This window comes from Peromyscus eremicus, chromosome 14 (genome assembly GCF_949786415.1).
Source record: "Peromyscus eremicus chromosome 14, PerEre_H2_v1, whole genome shotgun sequence".
In the NCBI taxonomy this organism is placed as follows: Eukaryota; Metazoa; Chordata; class Mammalia; order Rodentia; family Cricetidae; genus Peromyscus; species Peromyscus eremicus.
The window spans coordinates 68345884-68358204 of NC_081430.1; the positions used below are offsets into that span (position 1 = coordinate 68345884).

The 12321-nt window shown below is 46.9% G+C and overlaps 1 protein-coding gene across 2 annotated transcripts in view; it reads right to left on the reverse strand.

Moving 5' to 3' along the window:
- Positions 1–2784: 2784 nt before the first annotated feature.
- Trim9 (tripartite motif containing 9) overlaps positions 2785–12321 on the reverse strand; it is a 107017-nt gene continuing 97480 nt past the window's right edge. Inside the window, exons 8-13 of one of the 2 annotated variants that reach the window (XM_059279595.1) lie at positions 11977–12165; positions 9398–9439; positions 8920–8943; positions 7896–8145; positions 5213–5375; positions 2785–3334 (exon numbers count right to left, since the gene is read on the reverse strand). In XM_059279595.1, coding sequence (XP_059135578.1) covers positions 3272–3334; positions 5213–5375; positions 7896–8145; positions 8920–8943; positions 9398–9439; positions 11977–12165 — 731 coding nt within the window. In that variant the 3' untranslated portion in view covers positions 2785–3271. Of the gene's footprint in view, positions 3335–5212; positions 5376–7841; positions 8146–8919; positions 8944–9397; positions 9440–11976; positions 12166–12321 lie in introns of both variants that reach the window. The other variant, XM_059279594.1, reaches the window with a different exon arrangement.

Consider the following 12321-nt stretch of genomic DNA (forward strand, 5'->3'; position numbering starts at 1 on the left):
CTCAGTTAAGGAGGGTACGCACGTTGCAAGATCTGTGACTCAGTCCCAGGCTTGGTAGAAGTAGCTGCAATATATACATTTGTCTCTAGTGTGTCCACACAGGTTGTAAGGTGGTGTGGTCCGAGAACTTAGTAGTTTAATTACTATAGTTCCCTATATTCTAATCAGAAATCTGGATACGATAGCAACTCCCCTCTCTATCTGTGAGATATGGGTGAAGGGTAAATGCATACATTAGAGGCAGGAGGAAGGACACCATTTGCAGAAAATAGAGTGATTGCTGGCGAGTCACTTCATCATTTCTGTGAGAAAACACTGCGAACAGAAAGTCCATTAACCTTAGCACCAGAGAAGAACAAAGAAGAGCTAATGGGCTGCATTGAGTAGTGAGGGGAAGAAAGCCTGGCAGGGGTCGGGGGACAAATATAGGAAGCAGGAAAAAAGTGCCCCACTGGGGGGCAAGGAAAAGACCAGACAGAAACCAACCGGACAGGTGGCAGCAGCTGCTGGCTGTGTGCCTCGTGCTGCTCTGGGAAACAGGAACTCAGATCAGTGACTTTTACATAATCTACATGTGGGCACGTGTGTGTGCGTGTGTGTGTGTACATGTGTGTGCAGGTGCATGTGTGCATGTGTACACACCTGTGTGGAGGCCAGAGAACACCTTCAGGAATCGTTTCTCAGGTGCCATCCACCTATTTTATGTATGTATGTATGCATATATGTACGTATTTATTTGAGATGGGTCTTTTAGTGGCTTAGAACTTGCAAAGCAGGCTAAAGCAGATGGCCAGCGAGCCCCAGGGCACCTGCCCTCTCCACCTCCCCAATGCCGGGATTACAGAGGAACCACTAGGCTGTTTTACTTGTCTTCTGGAGACTGAACTCAGGTCCGGCAAGCACTTGACTGGCTGAGAAATCACTCCAGTCCCCTGCTTCTCTTTTAATAAGAAACAAAGATGGTTCACTGAAAGGGACTAATGAAATGACAGGTGATCAGTAGTGCTGCGATTACATGAACAGGATTGTGTTATTCAACCATTTCAAAAAGTTACAGGAGCCAGGGACACTCTCTGATATTCTGTGGCCATCTGAGAAGGAGATGTATAAAGAGATTTATTAATGCAAAATCTCGTGTGTGGAGGCACATACCAAAGCATTCCAAATGTGCACACTTCATAGCAAGGTTAGCTTAGGGGATGTGTAAAACCCAGAGGTACAGCCATGCTCTCGTGGAAATGCATGGAGAACACTTTCCTTCAAGATCTCTGGGAACTTTCTGGTCACAATTTGCTAGATGAATACTACCCTGATAAGGGTGAATTGTGCTCCCCAAATATGTACAAACTTAGAAAGAACTTCTCTGGAGACATTTTTCTCTCTCGTAAAAACCCTTTATTGGCATACCAGGAATGACAGTTTGTTTTTGTTTTTTTTCTAGTACAGTAGCTGTATGCATCTATAGTTGTAGTTAGTGTAAACTATGTGTTACAAGTCACTAGAACTCTAACCAGCGGGGTGGATTTAATAAAGAGAGTAACTAGCGGCCCAGCCATCGAGTCTCATTGGAGCGTAAATCAAAGATCAAACGTGTGTTGTCCTGCAACAGTGTTCTGTAGCCACGAGAACCCGAGACAGACACAGACAGGATAGCACCCATTCAATAAATTAGGTTCTAACTAGAAAAACATCCTAATGACAGATGATCTAGAAGCACAAGAATAGAGAAGGAGCTATTTACATAGATTACTCTTTGCCAAAGCGCTGTCAGCTTGCCCATCCCACCTCTCTGGTCCTACCCTTCTTCTAGTGCGTTCCTTGGCTCAGTGGAAAGTATTTAGGCAACTAACTAGAAGCTTGTTTCCCAGGTCCTGCGTTCTCTAGGACTTCCTGTCACCCCAAAGCATCTGAAGGGTACGTGTTACGAGCAGTCAGCATGGATAGTCTGCAGTTAATCCCAGGAGTGACATCCACGCTCATGCTTTTCCAAACCCGATTTGAGCTTCCTTAGAAAGTCAGGCCGTGACAGCGGTGAGTGGATGGATTCTCATTTGTAACAGGCACAGAGAGTATACATGGAGATGGTGTGTTTGTCCTGAGAATGCAAATGTTGTGGTCTGCAATTTAGGAGCCCTAGTACCGTGACTGGGTCCTGTGCCCTCTGGTCATTTTGTTTGTGACATTCTTTCTGTTTGTTTGTTTGTTTGTGTTTAAGGCTTGTTATGACCGCAGCATTAAGGAGTAGCAATGCTGACGTCATTTCTGCCAAAGAAGGGCTCTGTGATGAGTGGCAGCAGAGACCAAAGTTAAGATGATACAGTGGAAAAAGCGTTGGATTGGTCCACGTCCGGTGTGATGGCCGGAGTGCAGGGGTTCAGCATCAATCCAAGGATTTGTCAATGACAGCTTTGACTCTTGACTGTGTCCTTTTTGGTACTTAGAAGTTATTTGTTTGCTTGGTTCTCCTTCTGGAATATAAGTTCCAGGAAGGTAGACTGGTCATCTTTTCCCTCGTCCTTCCCCAGTGTCTAGAATACAGAACTCTAGTGTCTTGGGCAGTGCCTGGTCCGTAGTATTCTTAATTAAAAACTTGTATTAACTAAATGAATCAAATCATTGAGTCCCCTGGCCTGTTCAGTGTCTAGAGCCTAGCTGAACAGTCCACACCCTGCTGTGAACTTGTGTAGCTGATATATTTGTGCTTCAGGGTGTATGTAGTAAGACTTCTGGATGCCAGCTGCACTCTGCCCGCCTCCCAAGAGGCAGCCTCGAAGACCCGACAAGAAACAGGCCGAGAACATTCTAGGAGTCCAATGACAAACTCTAAATTCAACCTCTTCCCTACCTGCTCTCCTATAACATCTTTGCTTGACCGAAAGCCTAAGAAAAAAAATTCCTAGGAGAATTTTCTCTTGGCAGTGCCAGTTAGGTACGTAAGCCAGTGAAACATAATCAGAAAAGAAAGAAAAGGAACTCAATCTACATTAAAAAGAAAACAAAAACACCCTAAATGAAAGAAAAGTAACATGTGAAAGTGGGAACAAAGGGAATGGTGGGCTGCCAGGTCCTCTGTGGGTTAGGACTTCTGGATGAGGACGGGAGCTCGGGTGAAGTGATGCAGAGGCTGATGGGAAGGGGTGGAGCTGGAGGGGCGGAGATGGCGGAGGACCAGCTCTTCTCCTTCTCTGTCTTCTGCCAACTCCGCGTCTGCCAAGGCTGGTGGCTCCATGCTGGCCCTCTCGGGGACAGCGAGTGCCTCCACAGCACACCCTTAGGCTATGGAGGCTCTGCTGGAGTAGAAGTCGGGGACCGGAAGCCCAGTGTGGAGTGTGACCTGGGGAAGGAGACTGTGAGCTACGCAAGGACGCTGTGCATACGTTCGTCTAGTCACAGTGCCGTTTGTGGGCCCCCAATCCAATACGGGCCCACTCACTTCTCTTGAAGACATTAAAGGGACTTCTAGCTACAGCAAGAGCCTGGCCACCATGGAGGGCCTCCAAACCTAGGAGACACAATACCCACTTCTTTTAAAGTATTCTGGGGGACTGCGTTTCTTATGGCTGAAGACAAGACACTCATCTGCATGTAGTGAAGCCTTTGGCCTACACGCAGAACCACTGCCCGAGTCTAGGGACAAAGAACATATTAGCTTGTTCATGATTTCCAGCTGTGGACAAGCCTTTCTTTTGGGGATTGAACGAAGGACTTTAGTAGGAAGAAACACGGGCACTTATGATGTTGTGCCAATTTCTAGTCAGCCTCAAACTACGTCGAATAGCTATGGGAAAAGACTAGAAGCATTTCATGAGCATGGTCATGTTTCCCTTCTTGTCCATACCATCTCTGTCAAGAGTCTGTCTAATGACGCTAGAACATCCCTGAAAGTCTGAAGCGTGACTGGCGGGGCAGACTTTGGAAGGGAAATGGCTGACAAGGTGGAACGCTTTGAATGAGCTTTTCTTAGACTCACTTCTATAGCAGTTTAAGCTTTCTGTCCTCTGATGCACAGACTGGCTTCTGAAGAGTTACATTCTAGTCCCTCAGACAGTCCCACCTACTTGCCGGAAGGCAGGTGTGGCTGGGCTGTAAGCAGTTTTACTGCCTACGCTCATAGACAGTAACTCATTTAGAAGCGTTTCAGGGCTGTGGTTGTAGGTGGGGCATGAATTCTCTACAGGGTTTTGATTTTCAAGTCCTGTTTTAAGGCTAGTGAGGTTTACGTCGAGTTATGAGAGGACCAACTCAGGAGGGCTGTGAGGCCCTAGATTCTAACAGTGGTCGGCTGGGCACCCCCACACTCCTTGCAAGCGCTGAGACCCCCCCCCCCCTCTACTGCTCCAATGCCCCAGCTCACTAGCCTCTTGGCCCTTCTGTGCCCATCCAAAGCTGCTTATGCCTTAGAAGCCTGTACGTTTGGGCTGTGCCTTCTGTTTGGAAAACTCTACCCAGACTGCTACCTTTCATCACTCAGCAGTGACCACAAGGAACCAGCCCTCTGACCACCTTGCTTAAGGCAGTGGCTGTTAAGCACATCCCCAGCACTGGTGATCCCCCTGACCTTACTCTGACTCTCTAATGTACCTTATAAATAATATCATTGTGGATATCACTTAATATCTGTAACTAGAATATAAATTTAGGGAGGGTAAGATTTGTATCTTTTTCTTTCCCACTGACGGATATCAAATATTTACAACAGAGCCTGGCTTGTTAAAGGGGCCCTGTAGATATCTGTTAAGCAAAGGAGTGAGAAGAACCTACTGTTTTTTTTTATCTACAGAAAAGTACAAGTAAGTGACTCATAGGCAGGGCTCCTGCTTCCCAGCCAACAGAGCAAGGCAGAGTGAATGAGAGTGGAGCCGTTCCCACCTTCTCGTAAGGGTCTAATGCTTGCTTTTCTTGGGCATGCCTGGTGCTCCCTAGGAATCATCTCCATGGCTTTCCTGCCAGTCTGTTGAAGTCATTCAATCCTATTTAGAGATAAAACTACACCAAAGTGTGGATAGACAGAGCAGAGAAGGCTTGTGTTTCCTATGGGTGGTTAACTAGACCGTGGCAAGGACATGGAAAAAGGTCTGCCAGTGGCCCTCTTGGGGCTGTGGGGATTTTACTGCTCCTGGACAGACTTGGAAGCAGCAACCTGAGCAAGCCACCCTTAGTCCGGAGGCGGGGGTGGGAGGTGGGGGGTGGGGGGTGGGGGGCTGGTGCTCACCTGCACATTCCTGTTGAGGCTCACAGCAGGAAAGAACAGGCCCTCCACATTCTCAAATGCGATGGGACCTTGCTGCTCATTGTTGATGAAGAATGTTAACGTCTTTCTGTTTAGGTCGAGGAGGACCCCGATGGTGGCCCCTTTTGTGATTCCCCCTTCAGTTCTGTGGGAAAAGGAAAAAAATGGAGTCTCATCAGGCTGGTGCCATTCTTAAATCTCCCAAACCATTTTTTATTTCTGCTTTTGATATTTGGTCCCGGGGACTGACCCTAGGGCCTCATGTATGGTAGGCAGGTGCCCTGCCACTGGTTTTTTCCCCAGTTCTCTTTTTACTTTTTATTTTGAGACAGGGTCTTACCAAATTGTCCAGGCTGGCCTTGAACTTCTACCACAGCCCAGGCAAGCCTTAAACTTGCGATCCTCCTGCTGCAGGTTCCCGAGCAGATGGGACTATAGACCTGTCCCACCAGAATTTGTAAACTGTTCACATTTCCCCGCCTTGCTCAGCTTTTTTTGCAAATATTTTTGCTCTAAGAAACCCTTTTCACATAAAATTTAAAGCCTTAGATACACTGTATACTATTTATATTTGGTGTATCCATGCTTTATATAGGAAAATGCGATTTAGATTTTTTTTTTGCTCCCCCAAATTCCCACTTCCCTGCCAAGACAGCCCCCCCCCATGACTGTTGCTTGTTTCCTGTGCCTTGCTGAGAGTGAACTGGTGCACACGGAACCCCTACTACTGAGCTATAGCCTGGGCCACTGCGGCCTTCCATCGGCTACAGCACATCCGCTCTACGGCCCGCTTTGCACAAATGGTGTGAATTTAACAGCACTTCATACAAAATGATGCAATCTGAAAGTCAAAATAAGCGAGCATTTAGGTGGCATCCGGAACATGTGCATGGGCTCCTGGACTCGGCGCCCTCTGTTTCCCACTCGGTGGTGAAACGCACTCTGGAACGATGCTAATCTTTTGGCATGTTGAATTTGAAAGAAGACATTAGAGTCTCTCTGTAAAATGACGGCATTGAAGGGGATGCTCCCCTGAGACACAGTTGTGGTCTACACGGAATGTGGTGATTTTCAGAAATCCAAGTGCCAACGTCATCTTACAAAGAACTATGCCTTCCGCTGCCCTTGATGATTTCACAGGACGTTTAGCTAGGGATGGCCACAGCTCTCTTCCCTCCCTAGTTTTAGACCTAGCGAAACTGACCTTCCTCTCAGCAGAGCACAGAAACGAATCAGCGACACTCTTTTCTCCTGCATGCAGAAGACAGACTGACACCACCACAGACAGGCTTACAAACTACATCTCGCCATTGACGCACTGGTCAGCGACAGCACAAGTGACATGCAGCTTGCATGCAAGCAGATGTGTTCGTCTCCTGGAATGTGCTTTTCTGCATCGTGTGATGGTGGTGCTCCTATGTACCCCTTCACTCCAAAATCAAGAGACTAAACACAAGTGCATGGGTGATGGTATCAGAAATCTAGTGACAGAGCTTCCCCCCGCAAATGTGAATCCCTAGAGGTAGCTGCTGTCTATATCCTGTTGGGTTTGATATCAGGATGTACATGCTTTGTGCGCTCACTTCAAGATATAACCAGTAAGGTATACATGAATGGAGCTGGACAGAGTACGTCTGAGGGCCAGGAAGCTCTAGGAGTCTACTGGTCATCAAAGGGTCAGTGACAGCTGACAGGAGAAGCTGAAATTGTGACGTCACTACTCTGCCCCTGCTGGGCCTGCCCTTCCTTTGATCTCACTGAACACACTGGGTATTTTTTTTTTCCAGAGATGCTAAAGAGAATGTATCCTGGGGGAAAGTTTGAGAATAAGACATACCAGTGTCCATGAAAAGACACCTTGGGCCCAGAAAATAGGCAAAAAATATGTTTGAGGAGAACACAGACTAATGGAAAAGGAAACTAGGGGATTTATTAAGTTAAAACTGTCTATGTTTTGGTGAGGGAGGACGTTTCTTGAGGAGATACTCTGTTCTCTCTCTGCAGCACACCGGGTGCTATAATTCACACAGCAACAAGTGAGTTGTCCAAGCTACCCACACGGGCATCCCTAACACCAAGTTTAGTTAATGGCTTCTATTCTGAGAAGCAGTCCTGGCGACAATGCGTAAGAACAATGGCTTCCGTTTCCGGGCACTTCCAATGTGAGGCATTTTTGCGTATCTCATCTTACGTAATCTTCAGACCACTCCTGCGCGGAAACATATTATTATATGAATTTGGAAGGCTGACAAACCGGGATTCAGGGAAAAAAAAATGAAGTACCTTGGTCCCAAACACTTTTCTGGGTAAGTTCTATGTCTGAGTTTTAGAGCCCTGGGCTGTTTGTCTATTAATGGATATGCCTTGGGATTGTCTTTTGTAGCCCTGAGTGGAATTGAACAATGAAGGGCCGAGGAGAAAGCACATTGCTCTACCTCTATGCAATGTGGACCAAGCTAAGAGCTTTCTTAGCACAGGACCGCCTGTGCTCTCGATGAGGACCGTCTGCCCTGCTTCCTAATGCTGTCTGTGTACTAGGCCGTTGTACTACGGCTCTCCCTCTTGACCCCAAGCCACCATGAAGAAGGCTTGGTGTGGGGCTGCAGGGTACCTGTTGGTGTGCGAGTTGCTGTGCATGAACCAGCTCCGGTTATTGTCCACATACATTGCCCAAGCTTTGTCGTCCTTTCCTAACATCACATCCTTCATGACGTCGATGCGAGCCACGCCAAAGGCTGGGTCCGGGTGGTTGTCATAGCGATCTATGGTTAGCTCCCAGTAGTGGACACCCTTGGAGAAGCCAGTTTTCCCCAGCACCACCCGGTCGTCGTAGCTGCTGCACGTCACTGTCAGGTTGTCATTGGAGAAGATGATGTCCGAGTGCGCCGAGCCAGGGTCAAAAGCAAACCAAGCCACTGAGAACAACAGAAAGGAAGCGAGTCACTAGTGTGGCCTCAGTATTGTAGCATGCATCTGGGCAGTGTGGCCCGCAGTGTCACATGTTCATGCTGCCATGCAGGAAGGAGGTGTTTGGGGCCAGAGTCACCGTAAGTGAACCGATGGGGCACATCCTGGGAGTTGATACTCTGCACCAGGAGTGGATGGAGGACACACGACCGATTCAGCAGGGTTACCTGGCTTAGACTGCACTCCCAACCAGATGATCCGGGAGTGAGGTGGCATCAGGTCCCTTCACCTTGTGACTGGCAGAAATAGTGCACCAGAGACATAAAGGGTGAGGGGATGTGCTAGGATGCCTGTGTAACCCTGAGGCAGGGAGCTAGATCTATAATCCTGGATGGAGGAGGGATAAAACACACCGAGTGAAATCAGGAAACAGGCTTAGGCAGGATTGCTGAAAACTTCCTCAGCTCTCATACCTGCTCACACAAGTCTTGAAGCTACAAAGCCACATAAACTAGCTTGCATGTGCAACTGTGACTTGGGTGTAGGACAGATTGCTTCCTTTATGATTTATAGATAGGCGTTACTGCTAAAACAGGCATCTAACATACGCTGCAGAAGCAGTTTGGACGTTAGGTGCAGATAGGATGAGGTGTTTATCTACACAGTCGTGCCCCGGTTTTTACACATTGCCTACAAAGAGCGGTCTGGAGAGGTGGGAGTCTGTAGCCACCTCGCACGCACTCAGTCTCTGCTCTTTGTAAGAGAACGATGTTATTCCATACCTGCCAGCAGCTTCTTAATGTCAACTGTTGTGTCATTCCAAGGAAAGGCATGGGGGAGAGAAATAGGAAGCAAAATTGACATTGACAAGAAAGCATGTCTCTTCTGATAGATTAATACCCACAAGGGACTCCACTGAGAACGTCACAAGCACACCACCAGCCGGCTGACTCGTGCCTCCACTGACATTTAGGTAGAGTGTTTTGCATGGATGCAGAAGAAAGCGGGTGGGGGTGGGGGTGGGGTGGGGGGTGGGGGTGGGAGTGGAGGTGGGGGGTGGGGGGTGTCGTTGAGGTATAATGTTTAAAAAAAAAGACAGGCATTTTTCTAAGAAATCGAGAAACGGTTATAATGGAGTTAGAATGACATTTGGAACATTTTATTGACATGACAAAGCCGCCACCATATTTCCTTTGCAAAGGGGTTGAGCATAGCAGTCACACAGGCAGAAGGAAGAACAGTTACAGTAGGTATACTTGCCTAGTTGAGAGTAAGACGCAGACTGTGCCTCAAGATTGCATCCTATAAAGAGACACTACACATCAAGGCTATGAAGTGGCAACCGGGTTGACAGAAACCGTTGGCATTCATTGAGAAAGCACAACTGGATATGGTCCCCAGAGGCCTGATTCATGAAAAAAGACAAAAACCAAAGCCCTTTTCCTGTTCCTTTTCTTTGCTGGGTATAAATTGCTTTCGTGCTCTTTCCAAACAAAAAGTTGAACTTTTTGTTACGTCTTGACAAAAGCTACGTCCAGTTGACGGTAAATGCTGCAGCTTGAATTTTCAGTATCTTCCTTGGTTCAATTTTGTATGCTAACATTTGCAAACTGAGGAGGTCGACTGTTTTAAAGATGAAAAAAAACTCACCCAGTAGAAGTAGGAAAAAAATCCCCGGGTAGTGGTAAGTCTGCTCTGTGGCAATAGTTTACCGATTTCCTCCTGGTTTATGGCAGAAAGCCTTTGTTTGCTGTGGTGAGTTCAAGCAAACAGTCCACATATCAAGAAGTATGGAATCTAATGCACATGCTAATGAATGCCTCCTAGTTAACAATGGCATGAATTGAGTGTTGTAAAAACAAAGATTATTATTTTCCTTCTTGGCTTGCTTTGCTACGGCAGCTCTTCTCACCTGAGGGAGGGGAAGGAAGGCTGATGTGGGGTGGGATGTGGGCTCAGAGATATACAGGAATCACGTGTGGGACACCCCCCCTCACCTCCCCTAAGGTCTGGTTGCCCTACTGATGAGATCCCATATCAAGGGGGAGGGAAGTGATTCGGACTTAAAATGTCCACAGGTGTGTAACCTACAATTGCCAGTGATGTTGAGGACTAGTCTAGGAAATATGAATCTTTGGTGGAAAGAATCATGCAAAATTTTCCAATTTAGTATTGTTCCAACAAGCTAATTTCTAAAACAATTGGAAGGGTAAGGCACTGACTGGAAAGAATTTTGCAAGAATTAATCAGGTGACTTGCTATAAAAGAGCACTGAGTTAGCAATTTAAATATTATAACCTTCTCTTGCTCAGCTTACTTATTCTGGGATACATTCATTTTCTACCAGCTCATGGTTGAGTTTTTATGTTTATTTTTTGCCAACTGTCTTTTCGAATCCTCATTTTGAATTGTAGTATGGTGAGTATGGAATATAAAGAATTTTAAAACCGAATTTCATATCCAAGTTTGGAAGTAAACTGTGGAACCTAAATAGGGCTTTCAAAATTTTTTAAATGAATCATGCCTTGTGGAGCCTTTTAAAAAAACAAACATTCTGAACTCTTTTTCTACTAATTTAAAGACAACATCATACATTAAGATTCCATGGTACAACTAGAACAAGGCTACTAAATACACCTGCCAAACACCCAGACCCCACATTCCATTTCATTTTATTCTTGAGACGATATACATTACAAAGACTGTAACAGTATTTGAGTACATTTGAGACAAGCAAAGGGCTCCGTAACAAAGCGTGTGGAAAAGCCAGTGGTGCACAGAAAAACAAGAAGGAACATAAAACCACAAGAAAAATGTCACTTTTCAAGGGAGCTCGAGGTCCCCGCATCCTTTTTGCACCGTCATGCTGTGGCCTTCTCCATTCCAGGATGTGGGGTGAGCCAGAGGGAATAAAATAAAACCCAACAGAAACCCCCGGGGAGGTGAGATGTGTATCATGTGTATCCGTGATTACAATATAGTCCCGAAGAGATCAACTAGGTCTGCATTTTAGGGATTTGAAGCTCTGTTTGCTAGACAGAGCTCACTGCCAAGTAACCTGAGTCTAGCTTCCCTGTAACCAACCAGAGCCCTTTTACGATTTGGCTGTGAGCAACGTCCTGAGGCCCCATATTTTGGTTATAGGATCTTTGGCCCTGGGCATCATGATGAAGTGGTTTGTAATTCAGCTAACAGTGGTCCTTGCCCTTTGCTAGGAGAAGTGATCTGCTCTCAGCCTGAAGTCGTTCCAGTATGTGCACTGCTGGCCTTTGCAGAAAATGCTTTCATTTCCTGCTCTCTGCTCCCTGCTCTGGAGGATGTATTCTGCTATCAGCATGCCTTTTTTTTTTTTTTTTTTTTTTTTTTTTGGTTTTATTTTTGTCAGTAAAGATCTCTTGAGTCTATGTTTAATCAGACCACTCCAGGCTGGATGCACTGATCCAGTCTCCCAGACACAGCTGGTTTCCTGGATACAGAAGGTTGCAAACCTCCACACTACCGCCATGGCCTCTACTCAGCCAGTGCCTATGCCGTGCTATGGCTGCATGTGATGAAGAGCAAGTTTTCCATGGTGGTGCCAGCTGATGCAAAAAGAACAACTTCTCGCATCCTGTTCCGATGCCGTCACACATGGACCACAGCTCTAGGGTGGGTCGTTCCACCATACAAACAGGAATGCCAGGAAGCTCCCTCAGCCACACTGGAAGCCACAGACACAGATGCAGGCCACCACCCCCCACCCCCCTCACCACGCACACGGATGGCAAGAACAACACAAGTGTTTCGGAGAGGCCTCCAAGACACAGAAATGAAGAGGAAGATCTGACAGCTCAGCTCACCCGGTGCATTGAGAGACTGTAAAGAAGAGTGCAAGCTGAGCTGATGGGGCGAGGATCGGAAATCAAAGTAGGATCTCCCGGGGAAGCTGGGTTGTAGATTAAGGGTGGAGGAGAAAGGACTCATTCTACGGAGCGGCAGTCTTTCCGAAGGCACTGGAAAAGGGAGGGTCTGTTCTTCTGATTCTGTGTCTAAACGTAAGATCAATGCAAACCAGGGATCAGACATCTGCTGGCTGCCCATGCCAGGTTCCCAAAGACCACCTACGCAAGCTTTCACACAAAGATGCACCAGCCCCGCAGGCGCCACCCACAGGAATTAGCAAAACGGTGTGTCTGGGGTGGGAA